Here is an 18,682-nt window from a genome sequence, read left to right on the forward strand (position 1 = left end):
CGGGCGTTTAATAGCTGGTAGAGCCCGCTACGGCGGGTTCTAAGGCTATATTAGAACATTGGAATGTTGGGAGCTCCATTGGAGACAATAGAGTGCTCTGGGCTTTTAATGGCTGGTAAAAGCCCGGAGCATCAATATTCCAGTGTTCTTTGTTCACAGATTTTAATCCCCTCTGACTCTGTGAGTACTTTGTTTTATTTATCAGAAAATGTTGCCCTTTAATGGCAGAATGTTTTAATAGCCTTATAGCCCTTCATAGCTGGGCTATACCAGCAATGAAAGTCCCGCTCCCTTGTTAAGAACCCTCGTCTAGGGCTCAGGCCTTTAAGGCTGGGACAGGCCTTTAATGGTCGGTATAGCCTGCTGCGGCAGGCTCCAAGGCTCTAATAGTGCCTCATGGATTGAAATGCAAGCTTTCCACAGGAGATGGAATGATACTCCAAATAGTCAGTAGCATGACATGAGCGAGAAATATTTCTCAGGGGCAGAACCAAACTCTGTGTATACTTTAAAGTACTGGTAATAAAAGGTTCAGTACTGTTGAAATAGAGGCCAGACACACAATTTGGGTTTACAGTAACAAAGTGTGTAACATAGGAAAGTGGTTTACTACTAAGCACATAAATGTAAAGAATTGACTCCATAACATTATCTATAAAACGCACACCTTGTTTATTGAAATGTGCTCAACCCTCAATAATGTGCCATTTAAAAAATATTTGGTCTTTTCCTGTGTACTATTGAAACACCCTTTAGCTTACATGTGTTTTGGGAGTTTCATCTACAACGTCAATTTACAGTACATTATGATACCAGTTATTAACAAAAACGCACCACTTTGAAAACCCACTGAAATAAAAAATAGAAACATTTAGTAAAAAAAAAGATAACATCTGTAGCTCACATCAGCTCCTTGTACATACATACTTCGTAGAAAATAGGCTATGACAAAATGAGGCACATGGTGTATAACTACAGTAACGATGGTCATTCCAGACGCAGATTTCAGAGGATCAACATTTGTTCATGTCCACGCGGAATGACTCGTTCACAGCTGAGACAGTACTGAACCAGCCCATAGTAAAGGTACCATTTGTTAAGGCCAGTACTAGACAGTAAGATAAAGACGGCATGCTCTTCAGAGAACAGACCTTGCTTGTGCTGTCTACATCTAAGTACAACCATAGAGCACCATTTTCATGTAATCTTGTCCGGGTGAGGTGTGACGGTAGCATACAGTTCCACGAGATTGTCCGAAGGAAATACAGTACATCTTGGTCTGCTGTGCCTTAGGTGATACAAACTGCTAAGGTATTTTGTTACAGTGGACCAGCGTTGTTTTCTGTGCTGTCGTCATAGGCGTGACATTTTGCCTCATAGTTAAAAGTCACGTGGCAGGTTGTTGATCCAAGAGTTTCTTTGAAAGGTTTATGGCATAATTATCTGGTCTGTTTTCCACATGGTTCGGGAGCATTTTAGGTCGAGCAAGATATTGCACAGGTCTGATTTACCTCGACATGCATTTACAATTAGATAAATACTGCTTGCATTTCGGGTGCAGTAATGTATGGAAATTCTTCTTTGAACTTCAATGTTTTTTTTTCTAAAAAGGCATTGAATGTTCAACTGTACTAAATGAACATAGCGTCTATTTCTTGCTAACAATGTGAACCATTCTTCATATATTATTGCATTCAAATAAATAAGCATCTATATTTTGAACTAGAAGATATAGCAAAATACGTGACAGTATTACAAACAGCTTATAAGAAAAATTACTGAAATGGATTTAATTTTGTTTCTTCGCCATTTAGTGCCATACGCAGGCCTCTTAAACATTACCTTTTTCAAATAGTTTTTTTAAACTGAGGTTATATAAAAAAAATATAGGCACCATGATTAGTATTCCATTCAAGGTCTTGGCCATGGCATTGTGTAAATTTCCCCCTCTTCCAAGGAGCAGTATGCAGTAGTGAACAGGACTGAACGAGCATAGACAGATATCTTTTAGAAATAAAAGTCACTGACTCCATAAAGCTTTCAAAACGTACATTTGCTCAGGTGGATAAATAAAGCAAAAGGCCAGACCTGAATGACTAGTCCAAGTTGTCAGTATTGTCAGAAGAGCTCCAAGTGCAACCTCATTCTCAGAGCTTCCCCCAGCTCCCCTAAGAGGTAGTTATCATCATGCTTTTCTTCCAGTTTCTCTAGCTCTTTCTTCTTGTATATGGGAACGCTGATAAGCTCCAATTTGTAACTGCCAGGCAAAGTCCTTCTCTTAGCTGTGTGCAGGAAACTGAGACCACCTTTCTGATGGATGCGGAAAAACTTGTCTTCGTTGCCACTGGAGATGGCGTAACGCACATGGTTGCTGAGAGGTTCTATGGCTGGCATGATCTGTAAGATATGCTCCTTGTTATTAAGCATGGAAACGTTGAGCTTCATCAGGAGTGGGACATCAGTATCCAAGCTAGCCAAACTGATGGGCTCCTGTAGAATTAAGAAAAGGTTCAGAAGTTACAGCAGAGGCATGTCTAGTTCCTACATGAATCCAAGCTAAAACCATTAAATGTCTGGAGGCAGTAACAATTAATTAAATATTTGACAACAGAAGAATTAGTGCATCGTGGTGTCACAAGTTTGAAGACATTCCTGAGAAATAGAGCTGAGTTGTTAGTATGAGTAGCGAGATATACAGATCACCATAGTCATATGGCTTTGAGATACCTCTAATTCCATAAAGCTTTCAATAAAATTCCAAGAATAAGGCATGCAAATAAGTCAAACAGCTTTACATAGAACAATCTATATTGACCCCCCCCCAAACAACAAAAAGCCAATATGTATTGCCTTTGGGATCTATTGGCTTGGCCAATGGTGTTTAGCGATGCTGCATAGCTTCCCTTATGTAGTGCAGCATTGCTAAATAATGTTTTCTTTTTACTTACTTATCTGTGTTGGATCAGTAACAAATCAATCCAAAATTGTGCAAATGCATTTTTTGCAGGTGGCAGGGGAAAGCTACACGGGTCCCATGGGAGAGAAGCAACACGGAGGGCGCGGGTCAGGAGGAACAACAAAGTGGGTGTAGCCGGGGTTAATGAAAGGGTGGAAGAACAATGTGAAGGTGGTGGGGAGAAGCAACATGGGGAGATAGTGGACGAGAAGCACGTGGGCAATAGAGAAGAACAAGGAACGCAGTAAAAGAGGGGAGAGAAGTACACAACTGGAAACCGCACACTCTTGTGGAGTACTTAAAAAAAAGAAAAAAATAGCACTTCAAAAGCGAGCACTGGAAGGACACAAGTTATGCATCCACATACACGCACACACACACAAAGATCTGGAGAATAAGAATTAAGCAAAATATAGTGACAATAAACCCAATTAATGGTAAACGAGGGGCGATCTAAAAGCTCACTGTGAACTAACAATGTTTTGCAACAGTCTGCACTTGCACTGTTTAGTAGGCTTCAACCTAAAATTTCTCAACTGAGTCTTCTCCGCCCAGATCCCAGTATATATAATAAAGTCTCTGAAAAACTGTGAAACTTTTATAGTCTTTTGTGAAGCGGTAAAAGCACATCTTTTCTGACTCCTTCTAAAACTGGATAATCATGGACCTTTATTTTCATGACTGAATTAGAACATTGCTCTTTTTGTCTCTTAGCTTACATCTAGACCCATATTTATACTTTTTCCGAGCCGCATTTGCGTAATTTTTTTATGCAAAAGCAGGGCAAACTTACAAAATACAATTGTATTTTGTAAGTTTGTGCCGCTTTTGCATTAAAAAGCGGCGCAAATGCTGCGATAAAAAGGTAGAAATATGGGTGCTAGTCTCTTCTACACTTATGCACAGAGCCCACGGCGTAACTAAATCAATCTTTGTTATAACTGAAGCTCTCCACTGTCCATGTAATGAAGGGCTTCACTACTGAAGTGGTAATGTCCCCACTATATAAATAAACTAATTATAATAATAAAAATATAGGCTAAATAGAGTCCATTGAAAGGAAAAGGAAGTAAGGAGGCTGATCCAGGTATTCAAGGTTATTCTAGCTTAGCCACACTAGATGACCCTCCTAAGCGGTTGGTTGGTGAAATATGCCTGTTTGCAGATGGTACAAAAATCCTTCATAAAACTGATACCCCAGATTAAGTGAAACAAGAAAGAATAAGAAATACTGGCAAATTTGGAGTGAAGTTTCTCCTAGTCAAGGATTAGATGAGATTGGAGCAATTGTAATGAGGGCATTTGCGGCTTGATACTAGACTGGTAGTGTGTGGACTATAGACGCATAAGAGCTTAATGTAGATGTGGCAAGATGAGAGCCTTTTTCAGAACTAGCCATAGTTAGCAAGGGAGTGCGTCACCACCAACCTGCATGCATGAGAACAGTACCGAACACAAGACCACTAGCAAGTGCCACACCTGCTAACACAATGATACATCACTGTTAGAAATGGGGTCTTTGGTTGACAGTCAGGTTACCCCCCCGTTCAAGCAAGGACCCTCACTCTAGTCAGGGTAAAAGAGAATCACCCTCAGCTAACTCCTGCTTACCCCCTTGGTAGCTTGGCACGAGAAGTAGGCTTAACTTCAGAGTGCTAGGTGTAAAGTATTTGTACCAACACACACAGTAACTTAATGTAAACACTACAAAATGACACAACACCAGCTTAGGAAAATAGTACATATTTCTCTAAACAAAACAAGACCAAAATGAAAAACATCCGACATACACAAGTCAAGTTGTGAATTTTTAAAGATTAAACTCAAAAATAGCGCTTAGAAACACAAAATGCTTCGATGAGGTGTTAACACAGTGTTGTGACGGAGTCGTTCCCAACAAGCCGACACCAGCAGCGCCGGACACGGAGTCGCGTAGACCCCCAAGTATAGTACCTTTGGTGAAGAGTGACAACAAGTCAATGCGTGAAGTCGGGGATCGCGGCGTCTGTGCGAAACTTTGAATCTGCGCACTTCGAGCGGTGTCGGTCACGACGTGGTGCGGCGACTTCCATGGAGTCGCAGACTTCAGCAGGGCTGCAGCGGCATCGGGCCTGCGAAGATCGTTGCGTTCCAGTGAAGATCACGGAGTCGGGTGCAGGTGGCGTCACCGGATAAAGCAGCGCCTTCGGTCCGAAGTCGTCCGAAGTCGATTTCCTTGGATTTCCACCAGCTTTCCTTTCAAGGGCCCAGGGACTGGATAGGGCACCACTTGTCAGAGCAGGAGTCTCTCCAGAGACTCCAGGTGCTGGCAGAGAGACGTCTTTGCTGTTCCTGAGACTTCAAACAACAGGAGGCAAGCTCTAAATCAAGCCCTTGGAGATTTCTTCACAAGATGGAAGGCATACGAAGTCCAGTCTTTGCCCTCTTACTCTGGCAGAAGCAGCAACTGCAGGATAGCTCCACAAAGCACAGTCACAGGCAGGGCAGCACTTCTCAGCTCTTCTCCAGGCAGAGGTTCCTCTTGTTTCCAGAAGTGTTCTAAAGTCTGTGGTTTTGGGAGCCCTTCTTATACCCAATTTCCCCTTTGAAGTAGGCCTACTTCAAAGTAAAGTCTCTTTTGAATGTGAAATCCTGCCTTGCCCAGGCCAGGCCCCAGACACTCACCAGGGGGTCGGAGACTGCATTGTTTGAGAACAGGCACAGCCCTTTCAGGTGTAAGTGACCACTCCTCCCCTCCCTCCTAGCACAGATGGCTCATCAGGAAATGCAGACTACACCCCAGCTCCTTTTGTGTCACTGCCTAGCGTGAGGTGCAACCAGCCCAACTGTCAAACTGACCCAGACAGGGAATCCACAAACAGGCAGAGTCACAGAAATGGTATAAGCAAGAAAATGCTCACTTTCTAAAAGTGGCATTTCCAAACACACAATCATAAAATCAACTTTACTAAAAGATGTATTTTTAAATTGGGAGCTCAGAGACCCCAAACGCCACATGTCCATCCGCTCCCAAAGGGAATCTACACTTTAATCAGATTTAAAGGTAGCCTCCATGTTAACCTATGATAGGGACAGGCCTTGCAACAGTGAAAAACGAATTTAGCAATATTTCACTGTCAGGACATATAAAACACACTGCACCCGGCCCTTGGGGCTACCTAGGGCCTACCTTAGGGGTGCCTTACATGTACGAAAAGGGAAGGTTTAGGCCTGGCAAGTGGGGACACTTGCCAAGTCAAATTTACAGTTAAAACTGCACACACTGACACTGCAGTGGCAGGTCTGAGACATGATTACAGAACTACTTATGTGGGTGGCACAACCAGTGCTGCAGGCCCACTAGTAGCATTTGATTTACAGGCCCTGGCACCTCTAGTGCACTTTACTAGGGACTTACTAGTAAATCAAATATGCCAATCATGGATAAATCAATACACCATACAATTTACACAGAGAGCATATGCACTTTAGCACTATTTAGCGGTGGTAAAGTGCTCAGAGTTTAAAAGCCAACAGCAACAGTTCAGACAAAATAGGAGGCAGGAGGCAAAAAGATTGGGGATGACCCTGCATAAGCAAAAAAATCCAACAATCACCAACAGGTGAAAAGCTGGCATTTCAAGATTGAGAAGGAAGCCACTCAGCTGAGGCATCTTTCAGCGCAAAGCAGCCTTGTGAGATTTTCTCTCAACCATCTACATGCAGAGAGATGCTTCGGCAGCTGTAGTTCTTAACTGGATGAGACAGTCCTGCTGATGCTGCTGACAGATTGAAAAAACATTGAGTGAACTTTCTGTCCTATGATTTTTCTAAAACAGAGCCAATGCTCGAATCACTACCTTTTAAAATGTTGGCACTGCAATTAGGGCAAAATACCTATGGTTTAGAATCTGCCAATTGTGAATGTCGTACGGTGCATTCCTGGAAATCATCGATAATCAAAAAGTAAAAGCGGAAGAATAAGGAATTGAAAAGCCACATTCTTGTGGCTAAGTGATAATTGCCATTCCCCTAAATGCCCTTTTTACGCACTTCACAGTTAATTATCCCTACAGTAATACTCTTTGATATTAGCTGCTGCTGGAATGTCACCTCTCTCAAAATATATTACAACCCATCACAGCGACCACCCACAAACAGGCGGACGACCCCTGGAATTGCTGAACGTCTTTGAAAGATGTTTGTTTTATCACGAAAAATTAACTTTTAAAGTAGCAATGCATTTAAATATTGAGGTGTTTCCGAGCTTTTATTTACTGTCAAGGAAAAGTCAGTGCACCTTAGTGAAATATGCACAGAGATTCCTCTTCATGTGCCCTGAGTCTGTGATGCTTGAGAGAGGAATACCAGGGGTGTGTGTTTTGAGTGGGTATTTCTCCCATTTATTTTCCTCATCGCAATATTAAAATTGTTTGATAAAACAAAGCCAGAAAATATTTCCAAGCTTCACCACAGACCTCTGTGCTACCAGATTCACCACTGGCAACCCCATATTTGGGATACTGTGTTTTAGTGCCATTTATGATATGGATCCTTCAGGAAAATGTGGCTGTTATGCGAACTAGACACTGTTACTGCACGTCTAACGTAAGGCTCGTAGGCGATTTTGAAAAACAGCATAAAATCCATTTTAAAGGAATGGAAAAATATCACGGATTTCACAACCTTCCTTACAGACACTGCTGAACCATCAGCCTGAGCGAATGCCCAGCTGAGCAATGAGTGACCGGCAGAGGTTTCTGTCTATGGAAAAATGCTGCTAGTGGAGAGAGGCAAGTGAGTAACTAGAAATGTTTGTATTTGAGTCTGCATGCACATACAACCGCACAACCTGTCAACCTGTCATCCACAGGTAAAATGTCAATTCGGCTTACCCTTCCAATTTGCACCAATATTTCAACAGGTAGCTCAGTGGAATGCTGGGGAGCAATAGCCGACTAAGTGAAAAACTTCTCTTTTTTCCCTAATTCCTATCCATGTTTATGGAGTCCATCGCTGAGCAGCCACGGCGGTGACAGGGGGATGGCAATACTTACGGCAATGCTTACGGGCCACGAAATGATAACTGTATTGGATTCCTAAATCACACTCTTATTTATTTTACTTTGTGTACGCAAGAAATGCGATGCAGAATAACAATTAAATAAATAATTCAAGTGGACACTTCTAAGGAGCCTAACACTGACTCAACCTGGTAAGCGCGTGGGAATTGGTAAAATTGTTTTGTGACAATTACGACCTAAAAGCCTTATGAGAAAAAGGTATCATTGTATAATCCAATTAAAGGATAGATGGTAAAGTAACTCGCCTAAATATGGCAAATTAATTAATAAATTGCAATTTTAGATTTCGGGCATGGAAAAGTGTTTTAGCATGAAATTTAAATCCAAAATCACATAGAGGCCTCATGGTGGCGGTCAGGACTGCTGCTGCTGTGGTGGTCCGACTGACACATTAAGACCCTAGTGGTGGGTTGTATGACAGAACCACACATAGCAGAACCAGGCATGGCTTAACAACCCGGTTGGAACCACGAATGCGTCTTTACTACCCATGCCTCTACAACGAATTTCATTGTAAAAGCATGCTTAGTAATGGTACATTTGGTAACGCCATGCATGCTTGTGTCACACAATCCCCACAACGCCCTCGCCCTAAACCCTAAAGCCTACCCTGTCCTAAAAACTACCCCATCCCGCCCTAAAAAACTACCCCAAACTCTGCCCTTGCTCTTAACCCTAAAACCTACCCTGCCCAGTCCTAAAAACTACCCGAACCCCAGCCCCTGCCCCCACTGTTAGCTCTAATTGCTACCATGCCCTGATCTAAAACCTACCCTGCCCTGTCCTAAAAACTACCCTGACCGCCGCCCTAAACCCTACTCTGTACTAAAAACTACCCCACCCCGTCCTAAAAACTACCCGACCCCGCCCTGAAAACTAAAACCTACCCTGCCCTGTCTAAAAACTACTCTGACCACCCCGCCCTAAAACCTAAAAGCTACCCTGCCCTGTGCTAAAACCTACCTGCCATGTCCTAAAAACTACCCTGACCCACCCGCCCTAAACCCTAAAATCTACTGTGCCATGTCCTAAAAACTCCCCCCTCCCTAAACCATAAAAGATGCCCTGCCCTGTCTTAAAACCTACCGCACCCTGTCCTAAAAATGAACCAACCCACCCTTAAACTCTAAAACCTACCCTGACCTAAAAACGATGCCGCCTCTCCTAAAAATGACCCGACACTCCCGCCCTGAACCCTAAAACCTACCCTGCCCTGTCCTAAAAACTACCCTGACCCTGCCCTAAACACTAAAACCTACCCTGTCCTAAAAACTCCTGCACCTTGTCCCAAAAACTACCCCGAACCTCTGCCCCCACCCCACCCTGTCTTAAAATCTTCACCGACCCTCCAGCCCCCGCCCTAACCCCTAAAACCTACCCAGTCCTAAAAACTCCCCCACCTTATCCTAAAAACTACCCTGACCCCCACCCCGCCTTAAACCCTACCCCACTCTGTCCTTAAAACTACCACAACCCCGCCCCAACCTACACCCTAAAACCTACCCTGACCTCCCGCCCTAAACCCTACTCTGTACTAAAAACGACCCCACCCTGTCCCAAAAACTACCCGACCCCCCGCCCTGAAAACTAAAACCTACCCTGTCCTGTCTAAAAACTACCCTGACCACTCTGCCCTAAAACCTAAAAGCTACCCTGCCCTGTGCTGTGCTAAAACCTACCTGCCCTGTCCTAAAAACTACCCTGACCCACCCGCCCAAAACCCTAAAATCTACCGTGCCATGTCCTAAAGACTCCCCACCCGCCCTAAACCCTAAAAGATGCCCTGCCCTGTCCTAAAACCTACCCCACCCTGTCCTAAAAATGAACCGACCCCCCCTTTAAACTCTAAAACCTACCCTGTCCTAAAAACTACCCCTCCTCTCCAAAAAATGACCCGACACTCCCGCCCTGAACCATAAAACCTACCCTGCCCTGTCCTAAAAACTACCCTGACCCTGCCCTAAACATTAAAACCTACCCTGTCCTAAAAACTCCCGCACCTTGTCCTAAAAACTACCCCAAACCTCTGCCCCCACCCCAACCTGTCCTAAAATCTTCACCGACACTCCAGCCCCGCCCTAAACCCTAAAACCTACCCAGTCCTAAAAACTCCCCTACCTTATCCTAAAAACTACCCTGAGCCCCACCCCGCTCTAAACCCTATCCCACTCTGTCCTTAAAACTGCCATGACCCCTGCCCCCATCCTACACCCTAAAACCTACCCTGCCCTAAAAACTACCCTGCCCTGTCCTAAAAACTACCCTGTCCCCCTCCCTAAACCCTAAAATGTACCCTGTCCTAAAAACTCCCCCATCCTGTCACATAAACTTCCCTGACCCCACCCCACCCTAAAACCTACCTTGTCTGTCCTTAAAACTACCCTGACCCCCACCCTAAAACCTACCCTGTCCTTAAAACTGCCACACCCTGTCCTGAAAACTACCCCGACCCACCACCCCGCCCTAAACCCTAAAATCTGCCCTGCCCCCAAAACTACCCTGACCCCCACCCCAACCCCCATCCTAAAACCTACCCTTCCCTGTCCCAAAAACTACCCTGTTCCCCTCCCTGTCCTACAAATGATCCCAACCTGTCCTAAAAACTACCCGACCGCCTCCCTGAACCTAAAATGTACCCTGTCCTAAAAACTCCCCCACCATGTCATATAAACTACCCTGACCCCACCCTACCCTAAAACTTACCTTGACCTGTCCTTAAAATTACCCTGACACCCACCCTAAAACCTACCCTGTCCTAAAAAATACCGCACCCTGTCCTGAAAACTACCCCGACCCACCACTCTGCCCTAAACCCTAAAACCTAACCTGCCCTGCCCCAAAAACTACTCTAGCCTCCACTCCTGCCCCAAACCCTAAAACCCTCCACCCTGCCCTAAAAACTACCCGCCCTTTCCTAAAAACTACCCTGACCCCTGCACTAAAATCTAAAATCTACCCCACCCTGTCCTAAAAACTACCCCAAGCTCCCCACCCCCTCTGAACTCTAAAACCTACCCTTACCTGTCCATAAAAATCCCCCCACCCATCCCAGCCCCACTTACCCAGCCGCCATGTTCCTCTTTCAGCTATTCCTCCTGTGTGTGTAAACCACGCAAATGCATGGTGCCTTAACTATACATTTGCGTGGTTCAGGCACATGTGTGGTTCAGAGGAAGCATGGTAACGCTTGCATGCTTACGACCTGCGTGGCTCCGGCCGTGTTGTAAAGGCCATTTCCCCTGGCGGCCAGACCACCAGGGTTCCACTGTCTCCCCACTGTCTCCCCCGATGGGTTGACGACGGGTCCAGGTCGGAATCAGTCAGGGCGGCTCTGTATGCAGAGCTGCCCTGCTGATTGTGACCTAGTTCTCCGCCAGCCTTTTCATGGCAGTATCACCGTCATGAAAAAGGCTCGCGGGGAGCAGGTGCAGAGGGCAACAGGGGGGCCCCTGCACTGCCCCTGCACTTGGCATAGGCAGTGCAGGGACCCCCTGCCCAGCTGTGCAGGCAGTGAATATTGCGAGGGTGCTGGTGCAGCCTGCAGGCGACAGCATTGCTGCTGGCTCGCTTACAAGCTGGAGACAATGTTGCTGCCACTTTCCCACCTGGCTGACTGGTGAAAATCTTGGGTCCGCCAGTCAGCCTAGTGGAACATCTTAATGGGTCTGGCGGGGAGGTAGCTAGTGTGGTGGCAACCTCCCCGTCAGAGCTTCAGCAGACCGGTGTCCCGTCCGCCGAACGTCTAGTGAGGCACATAATGTTTCAATCTAATGTGCTTCTGTTAAGGTACGTTTTGTTGCCGAAATCATATTTTTGAACACACTCTGATAAAACTTTTAACTTCTTAAGTTGTAGAAATTTCATATTGTAAGTAGAACGTGCTTACCCCTTAAAACTCACTGCAATAAAACACAAGAAAGAAAAAAGAGGTAGGCATGTAAAGTACATATGTTAAAAGGAGACCAGCAAGGGGCCCATGGGTGAAAATCAGGCACACTGCTAGACTGATTCAAAGCTGTCACCTCATAATACATTAATGAGCCTCACTCTGTTCTGTAGGATCAGAACAAACTGGGAAAGATTAGGAATCAACAAATAAGAGACAGTTAGAAAACACTGAGGACAGATTATACAGATAGTTACTTATTAGCTCACCATGATGTCTATTGTTTCATTTAAGCTTCTCTTTTTCCTCCCATCCTTCTTGGAGTACCCGTTTACTGTGCACTCATAGCAGCCTTCTGGGGACAGAGAATTCTCTTCGTCTTCATCCTCTTCCTCATGTGGTAAGTACTGGCCTCTATTAAATCCCAAACCTGAGACACAGTGCCTGTTTACCAGATAACAAGATGTTATAAATGTGGAATTGCATGAATCAGCAACATTTTCAGGAAATGTAGTGAGGCCCGTAATCACTGTATACAAACATGTCTCCAATTTTCTTATTACCATCTACATGTGGCATTACTACCCACCTCTAATAGGTAAATGACAAAGCTTCTTTACTGTGATACGTTTTTGTTTACAGTGCCTGTTGATTAACTCATCAGAGAGTAAAAAAATGCTGGGCACTGATTAGATTTACAACTGCTGTTCTATAAAAAAGTAATTGGTTTTCCAGCTATGTCTACAGAGCTATTTTCTCTTAAAATTCCCAGTGTATAGTTGATTAAGATATTTAGATGTGTACTTATTGCAATGCTAGAGATCAGGATTCTACCTCCATGCCACTACACACTGTACTAGAGCCACTACAGAAGGTCAAAATAAAGTGCATAAAATATATTTTGTAAACAGTTACAAAGTGCATATTGGCTTACTTGGTTCTATGGCATAATGTAGAGAACAACAATATTGTGACACAAGAATATTGTGTCAAAAATAATGTATACAATATTATTGAGTTTACATATTTTGCATATGAACTACCAAAATGTTGGATACAAAAGTTTGTGGAAATTTACCAGAATAGAATTTTGTTGAAAAAGAAAATATACTGAAATATTCATATCTCTACCACTATATGTAATTTATTTCAATTTAGATAGTTTTAAGCAGCATATATACACACACATAAACACAAATATCTATCTATCTATCTATCTATCTATCTATCTATCTATCTATCTATCTATCTATCTATCTATATATATATATATATATCTTCCACCAATGCTGCCACACTAACACTCCTGCATCTGTCTCACGGTCTCACGATGCTGCCGCCTGTGACAACTTTTCATAAAATCCAGAACAATACAATTTCCAATAGGAGAGAGGAAGCAGCACATCAGCTGAATGAGACCAGTAATTTGTGCAAAAAAGAATGTTGTCTTTCAGCTTCTCCGAAGACTTTGTCACGTTAGGATAATGCGTTTTAAGACTCAAAGAAATAAACAGTATGTGAATGGAAATGGAAAACATACTATTTGTTTTGTAACAATTAAGCTGCTCGCATATTTTAACAACATGAGAAATCAGACTTGCATTTGAATTGAAATGGTTGAATGGCCAACTAACGCTTAATTTGTTTTTCACAAATAAAGTGGTGTGCTTCAGCTGGCGTACCACTTCCTTTCACCTATTGGGATTTGGATTGTTTTGAAATATATAAACACACACACACATACACATTGTAAGATATAAAAATAGTAATTAAAACACATTTTACAAACCATTCCTTTAAAAATAGTAATACATTAAATTTAGCAAACCTATTTAAAATCTAAACATACATCAATCTTAATTTAAAAATACAATTAATATACAACAGTTTTAATTACTAATATAAACAAAATATATACAAACATAAATATATCCTTTATACCAGTATCTAAACATTTTCTAAAAAGTACATTCGAATGTTAATAGCTTAACAAGCTAAAATAATATATGTTAATAAAAACATACAACACTTCATTATTACATACTATAAATACTACTACTACTAATAAATAGTATAAACATTAGAAAAAATAAAAAAGTGTTGGACTTCCAAAGTGTCAGATTTCATATTCTAGCAAAAAATTAAGCAAAAAAAGGAAAAGGGTTGGACTTTGGAGGGGTTGGATATACTATACCCACTCAAAAATAAGCAAAAGTACGGACAGTAATAGACATTAGAGGGGTTAGAATTACTATTTCCATGGCAATGTAGGCAACAGCTTGGAAACTGTCGGACTTTTGGAACGGTTAGATTTACTATTCTCACTCCAATCTGAGCAACTTTAAGGAAAGTATTGAAACCTGGAGGGGTTAGAATTTCTATTGCCACTCCAATCTAAGCAAAAGTAGGGAATGTGTTGGACATTGGAGGGGTTAGATTCACTATTCTGACGCCAATCTAAAAAACAGCAGAGAACCTGTTGGACTTTGGAGGAATTGGATTTACTGTTCTCACTCCAATGTAGGTAAAAGCACTGAATGTTTTGGACTTAGCAAAGGTAAGATATACCATTCTTATTCTTAAACATGTTAAAATACCTACCTAACAACATAAACGTATAAAAACATATTTCAAGTAAAAAATATATGCATTATAAAAAATATAAATAATGTAATTGAGTTAATACTAAATGTTTCAACATATATACAACAAAATAAATACATTTAAAATAAATGCACTGCCTCCCCCTACTGCTTAGAAAAACCACCAACAAAAAACTTGTTAAAATGAATTAATAAAACAATAGTTACAATAAAATAGTAAATCAATTAGACAAAATACAGTTAAAACATAAAATTAGTTTTAAAACGGTTATTAAATACACGTATCATATACTTAATTTAGATAAAACAAATAACTGACATAATATATAATCAAATAATGTACTTAAATAATTACCTATTAAATAGTTGATTACCTTAAACATGGATTCAAAAAGCAAATCGTTATACTTTATATTTATTCCCTCTCTATTCCCCTACAAACTCCACAACCTGCTACTAAATTCTAAGTTATTAAACTATATAAAACAAAAGAAATTGCACCTTAAAAAACCCAAAATGTACTTAATTAATTAAAATAATACTTTTTTATTTACATTATTTGCATAATTAATTACAAATTAAATATGTATTGAAATTTAAAAAAGAATTAAAAAAAACTATTTATAATTTAAATAAGTTAAAGCCCCATTTCTCAACAATCCCTACACTCACTATAAAACCCCTTATTAAATTAGCAATAAAACAATAAAAAATTAAAATGACACATCAAAAAATCACAAAATACAATGACAAATTTAAATTACGATATTTATTATTATCATCACTAATTACAACTTTAACTTAACAATAATTTTTTATTTAAATAACACAAACACACATACACACATATAAGTATATATATATTTATTCATACACAGACATACAATTTAGGGTATTATTAATGCCTAAAATATATACAATGAATAAGATATATTAAAACAATATTTACTGCAACTACATTAAAGTAAAAAAGTATTATATACAACAATATTTAAAAAAAAAGATATTGGAAAGAGGAAATTGCATTTTGTGCAGGAAAAGACCATTTTCTGCATAAAAATGATGCTGACTATTGGAAATTGGGCCAGCTACATTACCCAAGCAGGGTCCACTGAACAGTACCTTTGATTGACTAATACGTCAACGGCTAGGGCATGATGCGTCAATATTTGTACTGCACCTGGGGCACTGCATTGTCTTCAGCTCCGTAGAAGTGAATGCAATGCGTCTTTGTTGCGCTGCACAGAACGTTGTTGTCTGGCCACGGTCTGTGATTTAGTTGACTTCGGGCAGCTGCTGTGTCGTTCTCGGAGATACGATGTGATGACTTTTCTGCTGCACTTGCAACAAGGCGTTGCTTTTTGTAGACTGTAGCTGCAGAACCCACTTCTGAGGGCCAGGACTGGAGAGGGACAGCTCAGGCAAGGGTATGGATCAAAGATGGCAGAGTCCAGCAGCACCAGGAGAGATGCAAGCCATCTTTGATGTTGCTGAGACTGCACAAGAACAGGGGGCAAGCCAGCAAGCCCTTGGAGACTCTTGGGTGCAAGATTTTAGAAAACAATCTTCACTGCAGGGAAGAGGCAGCAGGCCAGCACAGCAAAGCAAGCTCCAATGTGGCAGTCCCTCCTACAGCAAGCAGTAGGCCAGCACAGCAATGCAGTTGCAGAGTGGCAGTCCTTCAAGGCAGCACAGCAGTCTTCTTCCTGGCTGTGTGTCTTTGGTTCCTGTAGAGATCTGATCTGATGGCATTTGGAGTCCGGTACGTATTCCCAAAAAGGCCTTTGATTTAGGGGGAGACTTCAAAGGACTCCTCTGAAGTGCACAAGGATCTCTTTCATCCTAGCCCTGTCTGCCAGGCTATCTGTGGGGGATAATCCGTCCTCTGTGTGGAGACAGGACACCACCTATTGAAGAGTATGTGTCAATCCCTCCCCTTTCCTCTGCCCAGGAAGATCCATCAGTTTGTAGAAGAACACAGATGCAGCGAAGTGACCTGTGTTTGTGGTTGTCTAGAGGGAATTCACAAAGTGTAGCTGTCACCCAGCCCAGTCCAGTTGTGTATTCAGAGGCAGGCTATGGCAACGAATGGTTAAAGTAAGAAAATGTCAACTTTCTGAAAGTGGCATTTTCACTATTTAGGTCTTGAAATAGTGAAGACCAATTTAAGAGTTTTTCACAATCTGGACATGTTAAACTTGAAAGTACATATTGAACTTTTTAAATATACTGCACACTGCCCTTGGTGCTAACTAGGGCTCACCTAAGGGGTGACACATGTAAAAAAACAGAAGCTTTGGACTTGGCAAGTGGGTAGACATGCCAGTTCGAAACAGCAGTTTAAAACTGCACACACATGCGCTGCTGTGGCAGGCTTGAGACATGTTTGGAAGACTGCTGTAGTGGGTGCACAGTCAGTGCTGCAGGTCCACTAGTAGCATTTAATTCACAGGTCTTGTGCACATATAGTGCACTTTCCTAGGGACTTAAACATGCCAATTGTGGAGAAGTCAATGTTACCATGTGTAGAGTACAACGCATCTGCCCTGGTCAGCAATGGTAAAGTGCCCAGAATCCTAAAAGCCAGCAATAATGAGGCAACAGAACAGGTCAGAAAGCAAATGTTTTGGGGAAACTACGCCAAGGATGCCAGGTCTGACAATGATCACAAAGCAGACTCTTTGCACCATTGGGCAAGGCTGTCTGCATAGGCACTTGGCAGCATAAAGTCTTCCACCACACGAAGAAAGTAGAGCAATGCCACATCTTTGTGGTTTTGGAGCTGTTCTACTTTCTCTGGTTCATGCAAAGCAGAGCAGCAGCTCCACTTGCTTTGCTGCATTGCATGATTTATTTGTAAATTCACGCCTATGCTTGTTTACAAGCAAGTCATAGTCAGAGGTAATGCACAGATATTTAATGGTATAAAACAACACTTGTGGACTAAGATTTGAAGCCACTTAGTGTGCCCTCAGCTACACCACAAGGATTAAGGTTGAAGTACAATCACCACTGCCTATAACTTTTGACTGGCCATCAACACAGGCCCCAGTACTTAGATATAATGAAAACCTAGGAATTACTCTTTTCTCAGACCTTGCCTTTGAGTCTGACATAAAATTAAGTGGTCACAACATTAAAGGCCTCATTACGAGGCTGGCGGTGACAGACCACCATCTGACCGCCATCTCCGCCAGGATCCTAGATCCTTACAGGGTGATGGCGTTCCTGGTTGTAATTACAACCTTGTTCCCCACCAGTCATTTCATGGTGGTTACAAAACATGAAACGGCTGTTTGGGAACAAGTGGAGCAGGCAACAGGGGTGGCCCTGCATTGCCCATGCCGGCGGCAGGGGCTGTGCTGGGGCCCCCCTGCCCAGCACCATCGAAATGTGCACTGTCGGCTTTGCAAGCCACTGCGTTGCCTTACGCTGTGTCAAAGAGGAGTTTCATGGTTGTTGCAGTGGGTGTTACCACGCAACCCCCATGGATTTGGATGCATTCCCAGATTTACATGGATTTGTAAACCTGAGAATGCGTCAAAAGCCTACGCCTCCATAGAAGAGGTGTAACGAGGAGAAATACTTTTATTTCTCCTCGTTTTTTCCTCTTTCTATTTGTGCTGCATTTTGCAGCACACATAGAAGGAGGAAAACGCCTCCATTGATTGTTTTTGTGCAGGAAGGTATTCCTTCCTGCACAAAAACAATCATTCCTACAACTCATGCACTGTGTCTATGAGAGATGGTGCATTCCTGTCCTCTTCCACTGCACTGGCACACAACTGGCTGCATGCGCCTGCATTGGCGCATGCTGCCAATTGTCTGACAGTGCAGTGGAAGAGGACAGGAATGCGCCATATCTCATAAGTACAGCACATTCCTGCCCATTTCTTTTGATGATGGGCAGCATAGCAAGAAGCCTTGGGGTGGTGCCCTGATCCAAAATATTGTAAATGAGGCCCCACATCTGTACACATACAGCAGTGTTAAAATTGGATGAATGAAAGGTTTGACTAACAGTAGGGTTGAATGTATTTTTATTGTGGTCAGAATATCAACTTACAAAAAGATTGCATCAACTATATTGACTTCCATTACATTGTCTTGGTAAATATAGATAAAAATAGAGTTAATGGTTTTAACTGGTATATTAGAAGTTGATATTGTCAAT

At 42.2% G+C, this 18,682-nt stretch overlaps 1 protein-coding gene across 1 annotated transcript in view; it reads right to left on the reverse strand.

The window, feature by feature from the left end:
- Positions 1-648: 648 nt before the first annotated feature.
- The window catches only part of FBN2 (fibrillin 2), a 1,006,102-nt gene continuing 988,068 nt past the window's right edge, over positions 649-18,682 (reverse strand). Inside the window, exons 64-65 of the mRNA XM_069227289.1 lie at positions 12,175-12,349; positions 649-2,490 (exon numbers count right to left, since the gene is read on the reverse strand). Coding sequence (XP_069083390.1) covers positions 2,119-2,490; positions 12,175-12,349 — 547 coding nt within the window. The 3' untranslated portion in view covers positions 649-2,118. The remainder of the gene's footprint in view (positions 2,491-12,174; positions 12,350-18,682) is intronic.

The sequence above is a fragment of the Pleurodeles waltl genome, chromosome 1_1 (assembly GCF_031143425.1).
Source record: "Pleurodeles waltl isolate 20211129_DDA chromosome 1_1, aPleWal1.hap1.20221129, whole genome shotgun sequence".
Taxonomy (NCBI): domain Eukaryota; kingdom Metazoa; phylum Chordata; class Amphibia; order Caudata; family Salamandridae; genus Pleurodeles; species Pleurodeles waltl.